The sequence below is a fragment of the Quercus suber genome, unplaced genomic scaffold (assembly GCF_002906115.3).
Source record: "Quercus suber isolate HL8 unplaced genomic scaffold, Cork oak 2.0 scaffold_40, whole genome shotgun sequence".
NCBI lineage: Eukaryota > Viridiplantae > Streptophyta > Magnoliopsida > Fagales > Fagaceae > Quercus > Quercus suber.
Window position 1 is genome coordinate 148,675 of NW_027069505.1, and position 21,379 is coordinate 170,053.

A 21,379-nucleotide genomic window follows, 5' to 3' on the forward strand; every position below is an offset into this window, starting at 1 on the left:
TACAGAAAGATGTATGGAATTAATGTTCAAACATATACATACACAACAAAGTGTAAAGACGATCCGAGTTTATAGCTTATTCCAGATTTTTACTAAAATAATACTAGTATAATACTAACTCATCACTTAAGACTTCCGAATCATATAGAACTCTTACTTCTTATCATTTAATTAAATAAATAATAATTAAATTAATTCATCTAATTATTTTAAAATCTTAGAGAAATTAATAAGATAATTTATATATATATATATATATTTAGTGCAATAATAATTGATGATAGTTTTACTATATAGAAACTATCAGCGGACACGTGCCCCAATTTTTTAAATCTCAAAGACCTATTCTCCGTTGAGAAATAGTAGGGGGAGAGAAAAATCTGATTACAAATCATATATACCCAATAAAATGGTACAAGCTCTAGATTGCGATGACTAATGAGTAATGACCCTCCACAATTTTTTTTTTGATCAGACCCTCCACAAATATTTGATACTAATCAAAATTTTACTTCTTAATCGCACTTAGACCAGAGGGTAGTGTAGTACAAATAAACCACAGCTTTGAATTCCTCGCAGCTTAAGATTAGGAATTGTAAACTAGTTTGGTCCTAGAAAAAGTGAACGAGCTTATTTAGGAGTAAGTTATGGAACAGAACGCTGACTAATTAATATGTGAGTGATACTCACTTTGATTATAAAAGTGTTCCATTGTTACAGTGTGACATACATGTTTTTTTTTCTCTCTCTTTCCTTCTCTCTCTCAAGTCCATAGATTATTATGCTTATACGTGTGAGCTACAAGTCAAGAAGTGAGAGAAGGGTTTGCAAAGGACATTGATTGTTTGAAGGGATTGTGAGTTTGAGAGAATTGCTTTGCTGATCAGTTTCACAGGTTTACTTGTCCACCATAAATGACAAAAGGATTCAACGGGTTTTCTAGTTTTCAAGGAAAGCGAGTGATTTCACAGGTTGCATTGCCAATTGTAATTGGCGACACAAGTTCTTCACCATCACCGGAATTTGGTACAATTCCGGAACAAGTTACTTTGGCCTTGGTTAAATTCCGTAAAAGGTTGGTGATATCTAGAATTTGTTTAATGCTAAGGATATAAAATTAATGTTTTTTTTTTTTCATTATTGCTGTGTGATAAGTTGCTATCAGAGTAACATAACTAATACATTATTGCCGTGTGATAAGTTGTTATCAAAGTAACATCACTAATACTATTTTTAATACGGCATACTATTTTTTTTTTTAAATTGCTTTCTAGCTAATTGTTTTTGTTTTCTTTAGATTGCTTTCACCTATGATATTTCACATTATATTTGTTGTTGATTAATAACTAATCAATTTGACCTTTTGGTGGAATTAGAATTATGTTCGGTATATCTGATGTCTACATATAATACAAACCATAACCATGCACTTCGTATCTTAATTTGATTTTTTTTCTTTTAAAAAATTTCTTTTCCTATTAAAAAAACGGATCAATAAAGTAATGCGTGGGTCTAGCATAAAACTTTCATTAATTCTAGCTTTATTCATTTTATTTTATTTTGTTCTTTAGTATTTTGTTGCCCAATGATGCAAATTTTTTTATTTGAACAGTGTTATAATCATAAGTGCTTCGGTGATGAATGTCAATACGTTAAAATCAGGATTATTGAGAGGAGGAAAAGAAAGTTTGATGTTAAATTGGGACTCTAGATCAGTTGTCAATATCAAATTATTGGGAAGGACCACACTATTTCCTTGAGTATGGTAAAGTATGCTTTAGAACAAAGTGAGCCTTCACATTGTAATATTCATCTTCATTAGTTAGAAAAAAGAAAGAAAAAAAATTGGGTAGAAGCCTTTGCTTTCTTATGATCTTTTCTAGTAAGGTCTAGGTTTACAAGTTTGCCAAATTTATAGCATGAGCCATTGAACCACATCCTTATCTCTATTTGCTTTTGGCTTATTATATTCACATATTTAAGTTTTATTTTTTATTTTTTAGAATCATGCCAGAAAGGCTTTATTGATAATCAAAATTTAAAAATACATCGTGAAGAACAAAATATAGAACATCTTTTGTTTCAATTTGTAGCTTAATTTGTATATTTATACATTATTTGCTAATGAAAGTATCCAAATGTTTAACCTTTTGTGATTTAGGTATTGATTTGTATCATTCAATCAAGTTATATTTGGTATCAAGTTATATTTGGTGTAGTAATTCATGTTACACTACTCAATAAAATTTTATTAGATTAAATTTTGCGATTGGATCATAAATTCTCATTTTTCCTAATAATTTTCATGCTCAAAAAATGGTATTTATTATAGAATCCTTAAAAAAAATTTAGGTATTGATTTGTATCATTCAATCAAGTTATACTTGGTGTAACAATTCTTTTTTGATGTTACATCACCCAATAAAATTATATTAGATTATTATTTTTTTTTTTAAATTCTGCCATTGGATCATAGGTTTTCATTCTTCTTATTAATATAACTGCATGCTAATAAAATGTTATTTTTTATAGAATCCTTAGACAAACGTTTTATGTGTGTGTGTTTATATATATAGTTTTTTTGTTTTTTGTTTTTTTGGTTGCTTGATTTGATGATAATGATGTTTAACAACATGCCTGTGATAGGAAAGTTGCACTAAGCTTCACATTTCAATCTCTAGATTTGTCCAGATGAATTGTATTGACTAAAGATAATAGATATTTGTAACAATAATTTGTCCACATTAATGTTGGTATTTTCCTAGCCCCGAATTGAAACATAAAATATTTATATATAACCCGAAAATTTAAAACCAGGGGAAAATGAATTTTATTTGGGAGCTCATAACTAATTACTTTATAAAAAGAGTAATTACAGCTGACCGCTGAAAGTAATTTCTTCTCACTGCAAACGTTGAATTGATGGGATAAAGACATTTTTCTTGGACATACCTAAAACTACTATTCATTAACTGCACCTAATGCTTATTGATGAAATTTTTTTCTTTTTCACGGATAAGATCAATTCCCATGTAAATCCAATAAGTGGGAAAGGAGCAATTGTCAGTTTGAGTGAAAACCAAAAACTTGGGAAAAATAGAGAGATAGATCTGAGAGAGAGTTAAGATGATGTCAGTGTCACGTGGAAATAAAATCCCACTATCAAAACAAATTCATGGAAGAAATGACCTAGTTTGTGGCTTTGGCTCTTCCGACTGACTTTTCTTTCATTTTGTTCCACAAATACTTTTTTCCATTTTTTTTATATCTTTGAATAAAAACGAAATAAATAAAACTGTGCTGTTGAGTAAATAGCTAGGATATAGTTAGTTTGAAAATGACTTGCCCTTCCTGTACATACTTCCACACTTTCTCATTTCCTATAAATTGAACACATTCACCCTCCATTCTTAGCAACCATCTCCTTAACAAATACTGTGCTTTGCAATCTTCTTCTTCTTCTTCTTCATCAAATTCTTCATCTTCAAATTCATATTTATCTTCTTCATACTCTTTGGTAAGTTCTTTTACGTGAGCATGCATTATATTTGGTCAACTTTATTGAGTTGGAACTATAATTTGCAAGAGCCTCATCATTTTCCACCCCATATTGCTTTAAATGTTTAATAACTCATCTTGTTCATGTTGTTGTTTTTCTTCCTCTCTCTTTGTTTTTCTATAATAGTAATAAATTAGGCACGTATAACATTTTAAAAGTATTTTGTTGTATTTCTTGCTTAGTAAGGTATTGAAATCGTGTTGAAATCATGTTGAAATCTTGGGTACCTTTTAAGTTCGCTTTAAGAAATTCAGTAGTTATAGTCACAAAGTTATTATGATTCTATCCATGTTTAATTAATATTTTGATGTGTTGCAGAAGAAACCCTGAAAGGCAGCCATGGGTTCACTTAACTTCACCAATGAAACTGCGCTAAAGGTTAGGAAACTATTATTCAAGTGAAAGTTTCACAAATAGAAAATATTTTTCTAGATTCAATGGAAATTTTTTCAAAAGTCAAGTGGTAGGAGCTGTGGTCTAAATGATCCGTATTTGAAATTGAATGGATATGCACACTTTGGTCTAGCTAGTGAGTGAGTTGAGGACGTTGTATACTTTGGCCTACGACCACGGCACTACTTATGATTTAACTATTAAATATGATATAATATTTAATTCATGAAAAAAAATGTGATTTAACTATCAAATATGATGTAATATTTAATCCATGGAAAAAAAAAACATGGTAATCTTTAATATGCCAATCAATTACTTGGGCTCCTTTTCTTGTGGTCTGATTGGCTTTGGCCATGCAATTATTTTGACTCCATATTTTCTTACTTTAGTTGTCCCTACTCGATAAAGTATATGACATTTTGTATTATTTAGCTATTGATATTATGTGTCAAGCAATATCATATTTTTGTGATCCTCTGGAAATTTTCTTTTGTTCAGTCAAATATATGATGGTTTCTTTTTAATTACAATCTTATCCTTTGAAATCCTAAATTTTCATTTCCCTTATTTTTTCAATTTGCCAATTTGATATATTTTATCATTTTTATTCTAACAGGATAGAGAATATAATTGTAACTTTGGAGATGCAGAAGTTGTGGCCAAAAACTTCAATCAGAAAGAAGAAAAAGTGACTAGCACAGGAGGGTGGAAATACACATGCATCTTGTTAGGTATCAACGAATCACCTATATACTTTCTATTAACTATTAACTATTAATATTTATTATATTCTCCACCCCATTTTTTTTTAATGCTCATAACGTGGTATTGATTTTATTTTATTTTTTCTTCTACTTGGTTAATATGGAATAGCAAATCAAGGTCTAGCAACACTAGCTTTCTTTGGTGTTGGAGTGAACTTGGTTTTGTTCTTAACTAGAGTTCTTGATCAAGAAAATGCCACTGCCGCCAACAATGTTAGCAAATGGACTGGAACTGTATATTTATTCTCTCTTGTGGGAGCATTCCTCAGTGATTCATATTGGGGCCGTTACTTAACCTGTGCAATTTTTCAGATCATTCTTGTTTTGGTAATTAATATATCATCTTCAATTATATTTTTAAAACTTTTATTAGTGCATTTAAAAAAAAAATTGTGCTAACCAAAATTTTATTTTATCTATCATTAGGGTTTGGTGCTATTATCCCTCACTTCTTGGCTTTTCTTGATCAAACCGAATGGTTGTGGTGATGGAAAAATGGATTGCCTGCCCACATCTCCAATTGGCATCGACATTTTTTACTTATCTATATATTTAGTAGCCTTAGGATATGGAGGTCATCAACCAACCCTAGCAACATTTGGAGCAGACCAATTTGATGAGGCAAACCCTAAACAAAAGAAATCGAAAGCAGCTTTCTTTGCCTGTTTTTACTTTGCACTCAATGTAGGGTCTCTTTTCTCAAACACCATTTTGGTCTACTATGAGGACAATGGGATGTGGACACTTGGCTTTTTGGTATCCTTAGGTTCAGCTATCGTTGGCTTATTGTCATTTTTTATCGGAACCCCTAAATACCGATATGTACAACCATCTGGCAACCCTTTGCCACGTGTTGCTCAGGTATTTGTGGCTGCTGCTAAGAAATGGGACATTGTTCCAGGCAACCCAAATGATCTATATGAATTGGAAGGACCAGAGTCTGCAATTAAAGGGAGTAGAAAGATTCTTCATAGCAGTGAGTTTGAGTAAGTATATATATTGAAAAAGACTTCTTTACTTGTTTTTGCGTATCCATCGTGACCATGTATCTAGGCTAGTATTAATTTGTTTGTTTTGTTAATACCATGTATCTAGGCTAGTATTACTTTGTTTGTTTTGTTAATACCATGTTGTTTAGTGAATGCCAACTTGATTATTGCATGGCCTATATGTCTATCCTGTAGTTAATTTAAATTACTAATTGATTTATTAATTTTGGTCTGTAACATACTTATCTATTTCTTGAAAATTTTCAGATTTTTGGACAAGGCAGCAACTGTAACAGAGAATGATGTTTATGGTCCAAAAAATCCATGGAGACTTTGCACTGTGACTCAAGTTGAAGAAGCAAAATGTGTTATGAAAATGCTACCCATTTGGCTATGCACAATAATCTACTCAGTCGTATTCACTCAAATGGCTTCCCTCTTTGTTGAGCAAGGCGATGTGATGAAAACAAAATTTGGAGAGTTTCACATCCCAGCGGCTAGTATGTCTGCCTTTGATATCTGCAGTGTACTTATTTGCACAGGACTTTATAGCCAAATCCTTGTTCCCTTTGTTGGAAAACTAAGTGGTAATCCCAAGGGCTTAACGGGGCTTCAAAGAATGGGTGTTGGACTCATTATTGGAATGTTGGCAATGCTTGCAGCTGGTGCCACTGAGATCCAAAGACTTAAATATGTGGTCCCTGGTGAGAAGAGTAGCTCCTTAAGCATATTTTGGCAAATTCCACAGTATGTTCTTGTTGGTGCTTCTGAAGTGTTTATGTATGTTGGTCAATTGGAATTCTTTAATGAACAAGCTCCAGATGGTATCAAAAGCTTTGGCAGCTCGCTTTGCATGGCTTCAATTTCTCTTGGAAACTATGTTAGTAGCATGTTGGTTAACATGGTCATGAAAATCACTGCAAAAGGCAACAACCCTGGTTGGATACCAAATAACTTGAACACAGGCCACATGGACAGGTTTTACTTTCTTATTGCAGTTCTCACGGCTTTTGACTTTGTGATTTACTTGTTTTTGGCTAAGTGGTACAAAGGCATCAACCTTGAGGACAGTGAGGAGGAAATTCAAAAGGAAGGACCAGGAAATGAATTGCTCAACAAAGTCTAGACTTTTTCTCTTACTTATCAGTCAAATGCTTTTTTTCTTTTTTTAATGTTATTTTGAGGTCTATTGGTTCTATCGTGACTTTTAGAATGGACATTTTCACAAGAAGGAAGCATGATCTTTGTTGGTGACGTTTGATGAAAAAAAAGAGTCGTTACAAGGGATGATTGCTTTCTTATATATTATGGTAGGATTTCAGTGAGATAAGGTTGACCACATTAGCTAATGTCATGTGTGATTTTGAATTTTATGGTTTTATCAATGGTGTCCCATATATTGTAAATGTCAAAAATAAATGAACATCTCCTTTTCAATTACCTTACACTTTTCAATACACTCTTTAATCAGTTACACTAAATGAGCATTTGGTTTACCATGATATTATATTACACCGTAATATTACATTATTATAATCTTACATTAATATAATCTTAATATAAGAATATAACACTACATTATTTAGGAAGCTAATAAGATCACGGTGATGTAATATATTTTGTAATTTTAAATTACGGTAATGTTAAAAAAAAAAAAATAAACCAAAAACTTTAATATCATATCATTATAATATGTATTACATCAAGAGCACATCACAGCAAATCAAACACTTCCTAAGTGGAAGTCTCTCTATAAACAAAAGTGAGTAATACAATTAAATTCCTTTGGAAGAAGAAAAAAAAGTAACACTATTGGATTATTGACTAAGTTAGCTATCAAGTATATAACTAAAATGTCACGTGGCCCCAAGTCACTAAACCACCCAACTTAATGGGGTGGTTTTTTTTTTTATTATTAATTTTTGTGAGAATCTAGGGTGTGTTGCTATGATAATACGATTTTCATATATATATATATATATATACTTGAAAAATACACTATTGAAAATTTCCCTTTTCTTTTCGTTTTTGTTTAATTATTGAGCCAATACCATTTGCTTTATTCGATTGTCATAATTAATCTTATGTTGAATTAAATATATTTCCGATAAGTTAAAATCATCTCAACCTACTTCACTCGCAAAAACCCCAGGTTAAGGAGTAAAATACTAAAATCCCACTCTTAAAAAAAAATGATTGATAAACAAAGCAACATTTGGCCAATGAACTTATGGTTCAATGACATTTGCCCCATTCTTGTAAGGATTAATGCTAGGGATTGATGTAGAGTCTACTTTACACTTAACCACAAAAGAAAAGGAGCAAATTCAGATTTTATGTACAAAAATGATTGAGAAGTCCTTATGATAGTTTGAAAAATTACAAGCACAATGTTTTAACTTAGGGTGCAAATTTTCAATAATTTTGTAGTTCAACTTACACTTAGTGGTGTTTAATTTTAATAGAAATATCTATAATTCAAATTCCTTCCTTTCATTAAAATTGTTGAATTTATATATTTAAAAAAAAAAACCTTAATTGCAAGTTTATCCTTACTTCAATTAATGTAAAACTTTTTAAAGCCTCATATTTTTAGATATAACTGAACTTTTACGCAATTTATTTTTCAAGTAAAATAAACTTCATTCAAACATATATAATTATATACTAATTATTTTGTTACAAAAACAGATCATTAAAACATAAAATGGATTGTTATACATAAAAAGTAAGAGAGAGTTAAAAAAATTGTGTCTTCTTGAGAAGTGAGGCCACCTAATATCACAAAGAAATTAATGACACATGGAGGGACCTGTTTTCACTTCCCCGATATGAAAGGAAATGGCTGAGGCTGATGTACCTAAAATTTTGTTGGCCTCAAATTGCTGGTCTTCCTAAAGTTAACAATTCGATCAAGGAGTCTACCAACCATACGTAAACCAGCAAAAGGCACGTACAAGTTATTCACTCGATGTGTGTGTGTCACATTTTGGCAGCCACTAGCTCCTTTCATGTGTTTTCACATCATGTCGGAACCTCATCGATTGATTTTGTGGGAAATGTACAGTTAAGGGCCTGTGTGTGTGTGTCATATTTTGATTGGAGTGTTTAAAATAATGTGAAAATTGGTTCATCCAACTCTATTTAATGTGCATATTATGCTTCGCAGCAGTGTTTAAATATTGGTATTCAAAATTATATGAAAACTGGTTTACGCAACTCCATTTGCATTTTATATTATGTTTGGTAGCCAGGGGTGGCGCCATCTTAAGGCCAGGGTGGTCCCAGGACCACCTTGACTAGAATTTTTTTTTTATATAATAATTTAAAATTTTTTATTTGTCTACTCTTTAAAAAAATTTGAGAACATCTCAGTTTTTTTTTTTAATGCCAATAAAATAAAATTTTACTCCATAATTTGTTTTACATTTAGTGGATAAATGATTTGTTGGTTGTGTACATTAAAAATGATATAGCTTATAGTATTGATAATAAGACTATCATGCAATGATTTCAAAATATGAAAACTCGTAGATGACAATTGTAAACTTTATGTATTTGCGTATTTTTTTTTTATAGTTGTCCTTGTCAATAGATGAATTTCTTTTTTTTATTAGATTGTATAATTTATATTTCTTAAAGAATATCCTAAGAAAAATTCCTAGAATCGCCACTGTTAGTAGTAATTTTTAAATATTGGTGTACAAAATGATGTGAAAACTAGTTTATGTAACTTCATTTGTGGTTCATATTAATCAATACACTAATAAAAACTCATTAATTATGTTATTTTTCATATACAATTTTTAACCAAATTGTAAGAATAATGCTATATATAATTTTTTTTTTCACAGCTTAGTAAAACATTGAGTTGTTATTGATTTTTATATAAATCCACGTAATCTAACACTACTTAAAATCTATCACATCAATAATTGTAATAAACAACTATAAAAAAGTTATATTTGTAAACTTATTGAAATTGTAAGATAAATCAATGAGGACTGATTAGATAACTTCCCACTAAAAAAACAAATATCATTAGAGAATCTATGAGATAATTTAGATGATATTTTAAATTGTATGGTGCGTTTACATTGTTATATGCACCAGATAATTTTTTTTTTTGAAACACATTAGATAAAAATTTTGATCATGAAATTTCACTTGAAATGTTGATGATCAAATTTATGAAGTTTAGAATTTTGTTTATTTTTCTTTCTTTTGTTGTGAAAATATTGTGAACGTAACATTTATCTTGTTTTGTTGGTTTGGTTAGGTTGCTATATGAAATCTAGCTAGGAGATTTTTATTTTCTGTTGAACTTGCCACAGTTAATGGCCATCCCAATCATTCACTTTGGGAGTGCTTACTTAGCAATAATGAGACAACTTGTGACTTGTCTATAAAAGAGCCAAGATCATTGTGTTTAGGTTGCCGTGAAATCCAGGGAAATTTTATTTTCTACAAGTAATGGTCATCCCACTCACTACTTAGGGATTGCTTAGTTAGCAATAATGAGACAACTTGTCAATAATAGAACCAAAGTCATTTTGAAAATATATGTATGGTCCTCTTCACGCTCAAAAAAAATGTTTCAAATTTTCCAGAAGATGCATTCTCTCCTTGACTAAACTTTAACTAGAAAAGATTGTGGAAAATCATTTGGTCTAAAAATCAGAATTTAGTGGTTTGGTTTAGAAAATCACCATTAATGTAGTATTCATCTAGTTGAGATGATCATATTAATGGTAGCTAGAAATCGTACTGGCCAAGTCATTACTCATCCTCAAAACTTTGTAAAAGAAGAAGGTATTCATCAAAATCTTTCAACAACAAAAAAAGAAAAAAGAAAAAAAAGAGGGAGAATCAAAATTATACATAGTTACTGTTTTGATCACACTAGTAAGAGTTTTATCTTTTAATGGTGCAATCTTGTTACTTGGATTTATCGTATATTTTGGGCCCTTTCAGTATCACAAAGAGGATAAGGACCCCACGAGTTGTTAGGTCCTTTTAGGCCTGTTAGAACCTTGAAAATAGCTCAACTTGATCATTATTGCTCTCCATTTTTGCATCTTTCTTCACCTAATAATTAAGTGTCAAATTTGAGTTTTGCATATCAAATTGGTGGAATGACATAAATATTGTACTCGAACCAGTTGATTATTTGTGGTCTATATTATCTCGACAAAGACCCCCACCATACATGGCTCTCCCTCTAAGGTTTTTAAGTGCTTCGGACAAGAATAGAAGTTAAAGAATCGAAATGCTGATTTGGTTTAATCAAAATGGATGAAACATCATCAAGGAAAGGGATTAAGGACGAAAAGGAATATGAATTATGTTTGACCAACCAAGAAAACAAATGAAGAACAATATCAATATGAAATTTAAGTGAAAAAATAGCGTATTTCTTTGCTTTGTAGTTTGTAGTTTGAAGTAAAAATAATACTAGAAATACAAACTTTTTTACAAAAAAAATTTACAAACTGCTAAAATGGTGAATGGTTATTCGTAAATTAAAAAACAATGTTAATGGTGGGCTAAGATGAAAACTAATAAGAAGCTGGCCACATCAACTATTTATAAAAATGTTATAAAATAGTTTGTTGTTGTAGCGTTATTCTTGAAGTAAACATACATATATATATATATATATGGTAAAAGGGATACTCACAAACACCTAACAAAACATAATGAGACCCTTTTAATATCAAATAAATGAAGAGAGCATTTTACGTTCAAAATTTTATTTTTATATTTTTTATATTTAATATAATGTATATGGTGTCATATTATTTAAATTAAAAAAAGACATGACATTAGATATACATTTAGGACTTTTTTAGGTTTACATTATACCAGCAATGTAAATTTATATTGTAGACACACAAGCCAAGAGCCTTATAATTAAATTGGCACCTCTCTATACACAAAGTGTTTGAGGGTCTAGGGGAAATATTCGAGCTATAGGATTGACAGCATTTTGTAATTATCTCTAAAAAGATATTGTAGACACACAAAAATGTACAATATAAGTTTACATTATTAGTACAATATAAACTAAGAATTTTTCATACCTTTATATCTACATATAAAGTGTGCGCATGACAAGATTCATCATTAGAGATCGTACTAAATTTTTTTCATTGGTGGTGTGAGCGTGGCCACGTTCTTAACAAGAGATTTGGGTGAACATCCAAAGTCAAAAGCCAATCATGTTTAAAGTTGTGTAACTTATGTTGCTTCAACACTACGTGGCACTTGAAAAAACCATTCAATGTAATTTTAGTCACATGAATTTCTTTTTATGAGTTATGTGATTTATTTAAATAATATACATGAATAATTTTATAATCTATCTTATAATATATGGGTTGGAAAAGATAGTTTTAAACATGTTTGGAGCTAATACCGTTAGCTAATGGACCAGATCTGTATCAAACGTGCTTAGCACAAGTTAACGCACGTACATATATTATATATAGTTGCATGCAAAACCGAGTGGGTAATATTAACATTGTAAGAATGCATGTATTCTTCCACTTAAATTGCAGTGCAAACTGCAAACCTCCGGTGACCTCTTTGGCCACAATTGCTCTCTGTCATTGCTGTTGCCTCTCACCAAATCGATAGAGCCCCTACTAACTAAAATCAAGTTTAAACATAAGTTTCTATCGTTTTCTCTTTGACTTGCTAGGCAAGCATTTATAAACCAACATAAAACAATACAAGGCCAGCATGTTTGTAGTTTGGGAGAAACTCCAATGTTTTTACTTAATGAAGCTAGCTAGCCAAAGAAATTAAAAGGAAATGTACGTTTTGGCTTTCTCAAAATTTACTAAATCAATTAGTATAAATTGATATATGACTGTGTATTCTTTAAATCATATATATCATATTCACTAACCCGTAAATTGGGTGTGCAAGATAGAATTAATATATTAGATTTGGCATGGTTATAACAAATGATTGTTTAAAAACAGAATTATAATAAAAATTGTAATATCTTAGCAATACTTTCAAGAAAAATGACATAAAAAATGTTTGAATTATAGTTTCAGCGTAGTCCTTGTAGAGAGCATGAGGTTATAAATTTATAGGCCACCAACTTCTCACTTTGTCCTATTTATAAGTAAACATATATAATAAAGGAAGAAAAAAAAAAGTAAACATGATCATATATATTATCATGAATATATATGCTTATCACGTGGTGTCTAGTCTAGCCTTCATGCTAATTACGACCGTATATTGGTTCAACTTAAATTTATGTGCTATCATTGTTTCTTGTTTGTTTGTATAATGAGACATATAGCTGGCAGGAAGAAAGGACATACGGCCGGAGCACTACAAGTTTCAACCTTCCCCAGATTAAGATTGATATGGCATATATGCCTTATTATACACCAGAATCTGCAAGCAATAGAGGTTTTTAGCAATAGTTTCTAAGTTGTAATCATTATTAATCGTGTGTCACCCACACTTTGAGGGAATATATATAGAGTGGCAGCCAGTTGAGTTGATCATATATAAAACACTGATATATATGTTGTCTCCTACTAATGATTTTTCTTCTTCTTTTTTCTAATTCTTTTAATAGCTGCAATTAGATTGATGGAGATTTGAAGAGAATTATTAGTACAGAGTGCCATGTGAAGTATGGATGATGTGTCTTGGGTCTTGTTGTCAATGGAGAAATATCTACAGCCCATCATCTAGTCTTTGGAGCTAGAAGCATGCACGTACTATGCATGGTGAATTTAGGTGAAAGTAATTAAGAGACACAAAATTGGCTATATATTGCCATCTTGAAGTTCATGCATTATTATTATTATTATTATTATTATTATTTTGATAATTTGAGAGTTACATTGAGTGAATGTCTTGAAAACGCTAAAAAGTCTTAACTAGTTGAGCTATTAAAATTTTAATGAATTTCATACACCTTATTGATATATAATCCGATATTTTAATTATATCAAAAATAAATAAGGAAATCCACGCAACATTCCTTCAAATTGACACCATGAGGTGACCAAAATTTTAAATTGAGGTTTTTTTTTTTTAATTTTTTTTAATTTTGACAATTGACATCTTTCTTTTTTCATTTTTTTGAGTGTCATTGCGTGTCAATCATTGGGGTCAATATTGTTAAAATTGAGTTCTTAAATGTTGTTAATCAAATCTTAAATACGATTGTATGGGTTGGATCAAATCTTGAATTATAATATCCTCAAAAGCAAAAAAGATGTTGGTGTTGACTAATCACTAAAATTATGAATTTATCCATAAAATGGAGAAGGAAAAAAAAAAAAAAACAAAGTGTTGCATCAATATAATTTAATTTTGTATATCACACATCACTACTTATATATATATATATACACACACACACACACTTAAACACTTAATTTTCAACATAATTTATTCAAAAAGTTCAACAATTGCTAGATACCAATAAGGTGAAAAATCACTAATAAGAATGATATATGTTAAAAATATTAAAATCATTAAAGAAAACAAGTAAATTTGACATAAGATACAACTCCAAGAACTACAAATTATTTAGAAATACAAAATTACCAATATATGAGAAAAGAACGACATGTCTCATACCTCAAAAGTTCAAATACCATAAATATATTTATATATATATATATACACATAATCTTAAAATATTAATTAAAATAACATTTTTAATTAATGTGTTCAATTATTATTATTATTATTAAGAGGTTAAGTCTTGGTGCCTTTTCAAAAAAAGACTTGGGAAAATGAAAAAAGTGGCTAAATGAAAAAAGTGGGCATAATTGTGCTTGGGCATAATTGTGCAAAATGAAAAAAAATGTGGCTAATTTTACAAAATTTGAGCAAAAAAAAAACACACACACACCAACTTGTGCATAATTGTGCATTTATGCACAATTGCTGCAATAACCGTGCATATATGCACGATTACTGTAGCACGTGTATTTATTATTTTATTAATTTTCGTTCGCACCTTTTTTTTCTCTCTCTTCTTCGTGCTCAACGAACTCAGTGACTTTTCTCTCCTCATCTTATTTTTCCTCAAATGCACACAAACACACCCACACATAAACACATCCACAAAGACAAATCAACACACAAACACACCCACACACAAACAAACTTACACAGACAAACTAACAGAGAGATAGATTGGTGCTTGACTAGAATGATCAGTGCTTGACTTTTTTGGTTCACAAGCTGTTCAAGGCTTGTAGATTGGAGAGTGGTTTGAGAGTAGAGAGTATCGGTGGCAATCTGTGGGTGTCACGGTGGAACTTGGAAGCTCGGTTTCCTTTAAGGATCGGAGATGGTGGAAGTCTGTGGGTGGGTGTCATGGTGGAGCTTGGAAGCTTCGTTTCCTTTAAGGATCAGAGATGGTGGCAATCTATGGGTAGGTATCACGGTGGAGCTTAGAAGTTTCGTTTCCTTCAAGGATCGAAGATGGTGGCAGTCTGTGGGTGGGTGTCATGGTGGAGCTTGGAAGCTCCGTTTTCTTCAAGGATCGAAGATGGTGCCAGTCTGTAGGTGGGTGTCACAGTGTTGATGAGGATCGGAGATGGTGGAAGCTTGAGATTTGGCCATGAGAGATTCAGAGATTAGAGATGGGTATAAAGAGAGCAACAAATTAGAAAAAAATGGTAGAGAGAGAGAGAGTGTATGTAAAGTCAGTTGAGAGAAATAATAAAAAAATTGAGAAGAAATAATATTTTATTAAAATATCTTGTAAAATAAATAAACTGATAATGAATGTTTTGTAAAAGCGACGGTGTAAAATAGAAAAAGTAAGTTTTAAGTATAAAATAGACATAATCTTATACACAAGCTGATGTAATTGCTCTAAAACCTTGCAAAAATAGGAACTTAATATACGAGGTACAATCTACTATTATTTTTATTATTAAGTATAAAATTAATATTCAATTTTTTTTTTGAAAATTAATATTCAATTGGATGGCCATGCTTTTTTTTTTTTTTTTTTTAACGTTGAAAGACCAAGTATCATATTTTACTACTTCTTATTTTTTATAATTATTATATTTACTACTTACAGCGGTAACTTTCATGTGGCTGCCTTTATAAAATAAAGTAACAGGGGGAAAAACAAAAAGAGATAGTCAACAAGCAAAAATCGAAACGTGGCACTCCTTTTTTAAAAAGTTTCCATTTAACATTCCACCGATCCCCATTTTCTAATTCTCCTTCTGACTCCTTTTTACTTTTTAGCTTTAAGTCTCTTTCTCGTCCTCCGTTTTATCTCGCTCTCCCTCTCTCTCTTCGTGTGAATTTTGGTTATATGCCTGTCTCTTTCTTCTCATAAACTCAAAGAAGACAACAAAATTGGGCCTATTTGTTTTTTGTTCTTAATTTTTTGGCACAATTGGGCTTTCATCAGCCTAAAGAAAATAGTTTAAAAACAGGGCTCGTGTGGGCTTGTTAGGATTATACAATCCAACTTATCCTTAAATTTGAATGATTCTAATCGTTTTGAGTATATGCAATCGCAAGATTGTGCAATTCTATGATTTGGATCATAGTTTTGTTAACTTTAGTTGGGAATTGCCCTTATTATATTTGGATTTGTTTTCCAATGCCCTCATATTTTACAATAGTTATAATTCTCCAACTACTGTATTTTAAAGGACATATTCTCTTTTTATAAATAATATCATTTCCCTTCAAATTTGAATCCATTGCAATCCAAAACACTCTCTTTGAGTCATTCTTTGTTTTCTCTCAACCCAAAAGTATCTTTCATTTATTCTTTATTCGACTAAATTGTAATTTATACCTTTAATGTTTGGAATACCTAAAATTTTAAAATTTTGATCCACACCCGTAACATTACCTATCGCTTGGAAAATGACTATTCTATTCACTAATGAGTTGGATGTTAAGTGCTAACCAAACTCAAAATGATTTAGTTTTAATACGGAGTAGTTTTAACACATTAAAATTACATTGTTTTGAGTCAAGGACGGCTCCACATTAAGTCCAAGCTGGTCACAGGACTACCTTGACTTGGGAGAAAATTATTATATATAAATTTTAAAAAATTTATGATTTTTTATCCTTCAAAAAATTTTGACCACTCTAAATTTTTTTAGGCCCAACATAATTAAACTACTACAACTCCACTCAATAGATTTTTATTAAAGGTGAATTTTGATAAATCCATCATTGGATTATATTTTCTTCTTATATCCTTCATACTTGTAAAATTTCAAGAAGATCAATGATTAAATGCTATATCATTAATCAAACGTTTGAATATCTAGTTTTTGTAGTCTAAAATTATACATAAAAAATAAGTTTATGGATTAAATAGTAAATATCATCCGATTGGTTTGAAAAATATGCATGTCATTCAACAGTTAGATTTTCAAAATATGTAGTCATGTTAATTTGTTTAGTGAGAGATTTGTAGCCAAAATTTGTCTTTAAATTTTAGTCCCCTTAATAATATTTTAGGTCCTTACAAACAAAAAGAAAAAGTCCAAGAAAAATTTTATTTAACTAAAATTTTGAAAGATATGTAACATGTAGCGTTGATAATGAACCTTATCATGCAATGGTTTTGAAATAAGAAAGTTTGTACTTTATGTATTTGTATGTGTTTGTATTTTAATGACCAACTTGTAAAAAATTCATGAAACCACCGCTATATTTATTTCATTAAATCTACATTCAACTAAAATATGTCACGTCACAATTATTTATTAAAAAAAAAAAATTCCAACATCTACCTAAAAGAAAAGTAAAATTTATTCTCACTTCCACTAAAACTCTCTCTCTCTCTCTCTCTCTCTCCACTCCACCCAATCTCTTCTTCTCACTTCCTTCTAAGTTTGTTCGAGGTGCCCTTCTTACTACTTACCTTCTCTACTTTTTTATTGCAGTTTTGGGTCATAGATTCTACATCTCCAAAGTTACAATCATCTTCTCTGGCCTGTTAACAAGAAAATGATAATTAACATGTATCAAATCGATGAAAGAGGGAATGAAGTTCAAGAACTTCAAGGGATAAGATTGTAATGAAAAGGAATTGTCATATTTGACCAAAAAAAGGAATTTTTCCGTGCATCACCAAAAAAAAAGATTGAGAGAAAGTAAGCAATTCATTGATGGAGATTCAGGGTATGTCTTTCTCATCTTCATCCTCTATCATGTACACGCTTTAAAAAAAATCACTCACCGACTCGCATAACTCAGAATTCCTAGCAATTCACATTTTCTTTTTAGTTCCCAGATTATATTTTCAATGGAATTATTCTACAGCAATCGAAACTTTTGTTAAAGCTCAATGCACCTGGTCTTACCTACTCTGTTGTTAACATGCAATATGTATAACAGTAAAAGAACAAAAACTTTCAGCAAAAAAATTTGCAGAATTGGTTTTCCAAGGTCCTTCCCAGCGCCATATGTTATGCCCAAAATGCATTCGGGTTGGGAATTCTAAAATGGCGGGTCTCACATAATCACTCCAATCCTCCATTAAGACCTCTAACTACCAAAGTAGACTAAAGCAGAGAAGAACCCTTCTTTTTTTGTATTTTTCTGCTTCACTCTTAGTTTTCAAATGCCCATATGCATGTTTCCTCAAAAAAAAAAAAAAAAAAAAAAGCCTATATGCATGGATATATATAGCCTTCATTCTTCAATCACTTCTCGTAAAATGCCCATATGCATGTTTCCTCAAAAAAAAAAAAAAAAAAAAAAGCCTATATGCATGGATATATATAGCCTTCATTCTTCAATCACTTCTCGTTACCTACGCAAGATAGCTCCTTTTAACTTAACTAGGTATAATATACATGCAAGTTATTAACTATTCCCTTCTATTAAGTTTCATTTAATTAAAATCATATTTTAACTTATTTAATGTTAAAATGCACTAAAGATCCTTAGTGGCGGCTCCATAAATTTTGTTTAGGGGGGTCATTAAAAATTTTGAATAAAAAAAGAACTTGAATACATGGAGTTACCGACCCAAAAAAAAAAAATAATAATAATACATGAAGTTTTAGAATTTCCTTTTACAAGTATTCAAATTTTGAATTGTTATATGATAGTTTATTATAAGTATCTATTGCCAATGTGAATAGTTATGAGCCTATAATCATTTTATTTTGCTAAGTTTATCTAACATTTTTATTTTTATGCAGTTTTTATTATCTATTTGTTATTGTTTTTATAAAAATATTTTAAACTAAATGACTAAATTAAACTCATTGGCTTTGTATTAATTATTGATGTACACAACCACACTCATTCATACATAAAATTATACACTCGTGTCTACTTAACTAATCAAATACTTTGACAATCACTAACTTTACGTTTTTTTTCTTGAATTTTACTAACTTTATAACAAAAAGTTATTATAACATGATAACAATATACACACACGTAACAAACCATATTTATTTCCTAATTATTAAATTATATATATTTATATTATAATGTACACATAAACATCCACATACATCATAATTCAAACAAATAATATTATAACAAAAAATAATGCACACAATCAATATTAGACACACTCACACATATAATATAAATTTATAAAAAATAATGACAATTACAATTCACAAACACTTACTTTTTATTCTTAGAGTTGGAAAAACTTGTAATAAGGGTGTGTAAAATTTAAGTTAGGGTGTGATAATATATTTTTAAGAAAAAAATTATAGAATTAAACTAACAATTTTTTTTTTTTATATATATAATTTTTTTTTTTTGGGAAGTCAGGGGGTTCATTTGAACCCCTGAGAATAGTGTAGTGCTACCCATGACTATCCTCCAATCATCGTATCATATACATTACATTAAAGTATAATAAAGTAAAACCTGAGAGAAATTCATTATATAATCAAATTAGAATTTGGTTAGCTTACGGAGCTATGCGGTGAGCATAGAGCGAACAATTCTTTTGCCTTTTACTCAAGAATCCGGTTAGCTTAGTTGATAATATTTCTTGTTGTTGAATAAAAGATTTAAGATTCAAACTCCGCTTCTACCAAAAACCGATTGGTGTTTTGGCTTAATGATAAAAAGTAATCATCATGGAGCATACCCCCATTAGTTTGAAATTTTATCTTATCTCTAAAAAAGGTGACTCTAATTGCATTACAATTTTGTGCCAAGTGTCCCTTTAATTGGCCACTAATTTAATGTCAATTATCTTTTGATTTTTTTTTTTTTTTTACAAGATAGAAATTCTACTCTAACATAATCTAAGTATATATGTGTGTGAAGCTCCCTTTTGGAGACTTGAACCCGGCTCTTGCCTCTTACATCTCACAAGCACTTATACTTGTGGAGTGACTATTGCACCAAAGGTGTATGTTGGTTTACTAAAGAATCCAGTTAGCTTAGCTAATAATATTTCTTGTTGTCGAATAAAAGATTTAAGGTTTAAACTCCGCTTATACCAAAAACCAATTGGTGTCTTGGCTTAATGATAAAAAGTAATCATCATGGAGCATACCCCTATTAGTTCAAAATTTTATCTTTTGATTTTAAATAGACTTCAATTGTGCCAGGTGTTATTCTATCAATAATTACGTGGCAAGTGTCTTTACATGTGAATCATAACTTTAAAATATATAAAAACACTCAATTAAAGTTGTCTTATACTTCTATGTAAAAATTTTGAATGTAATTGTAACCATGCGTTTGCAAAGATTTACATGTTAGTTTTAATTTTAAAATTAGAAAAAAAAAAAAGAAAAAAAAAAAGATAGAGATTGCTGGGAAATTTTAGATCATTATGTATCATGAAAGTGTAACTTGTAATCTGCATTAAACCTTCACATAACAAAACTACAATACTTACTCTAGAGTTTGTAGTAGTCTTAGGATTAAACTATGATCGATTGCTTAGGGGAAATTAGAGTGTCATTGCTTACACATAATAATCCAAGTTAGACATAAGCTTTATTTGTTACTTGTTAGCACATTACGGCCTTACACATAATAATCCAATTTACAAGCATGTTAGAGAGTAAGTCCAATTCTCATAGAAATCAACCCACTCCCATGCTCATATAGGTGAAATTTATTAATATTATGCTTTTATATTTGACATCCCATTCATAAGAGTTATAGAAATTTTGTTGAGAATTTTCAAAACTCAACCTTCAAATAATATTGGATAAATGCACTTACATCATCAAGATGGATAATGTGCGCACCCAATATATGGTTAACGAGCTTAACCTATACATGGGCTCACAACCTATTTATATTGTGGGCTTTGATTTTCCTACTATGGGTAGTCCTTTGCTCGAAAACCTAGTTGCACACTCTTATTTTTACGAACCCCTCTCTTTTTCCTCACAGAGTTACTCCATTTTCTCTTGATATGGCTACTCTTTTTCTCTCTGTTTTCTCTCCACCCTTGCCAACCCCCCAACCTCTCACTCTACCCTCCTATTTATAGCTTGAGATAAGTGGTGGTGCTATGATTACTTCTGATCTCACTTGTGTGAATGAGGTTCCAATTCCATCAGTTCTAAGTGGATGATCTGTTGGGAACAGTGGTAGTGGCATTGGAACTGATTCTTGCCTCCAAAAGGCTACTTGGCAACAATATTCCCCAAGGCAATACCGAGCCACCGAGACCTTGT

At 30.5% G+C, this 21,379-nt stretch overlaps 1 protein-coding gene and 1 long non-coding RNA gene across 3 annotated transcripts in view; one reads left to right on the forward strand and one right to left on the reverse strand.

The window, feature by feature from the left end:
• LOC136066591 (uncharacterized) overlaps positions 1–21,379 on the reverse strand; it is a 77,095-nt gene that overhangs the window by 36,504 nt on the left and 19,212 nt on the right. The gene's annotated exons all lie outside the window — the stretch shown is intronic.
• On the forward strand, positions 759–7,148 carry LOC111998383 (protein NRT1/ PTR FAMILY 7.1). Of its 2 annotated transcripts, none has more exons than XM_024030480.2 (6): positions 759–1,075; positions 3,878–3,937; positions 4,572–4,686; positions 4,829–5,046; positions 5,146–5,705; positions 5,976–7,148. In XM_024030480.2, exons 2-6 carry the CDS (start codon positions 3,899–3,901, stop codon positions 6,832–6,834), a joined length of 1,791 nt encoding a protein of 596 aa, XP_023886248.1. In that variant the 5' UTR covers positions 759–1,075; positions 3,878–3,898; the 3' UTR covers positions 6,835–7,148. The 2 variants fall into 2 exon arrangements, with proteins under 2 accessions (XP_023886248.1, XP_065627294.1); XM_065771222.1 differs by lacking the exon at positions 759–1,075 and adding an exon at positions 3,419–3,517.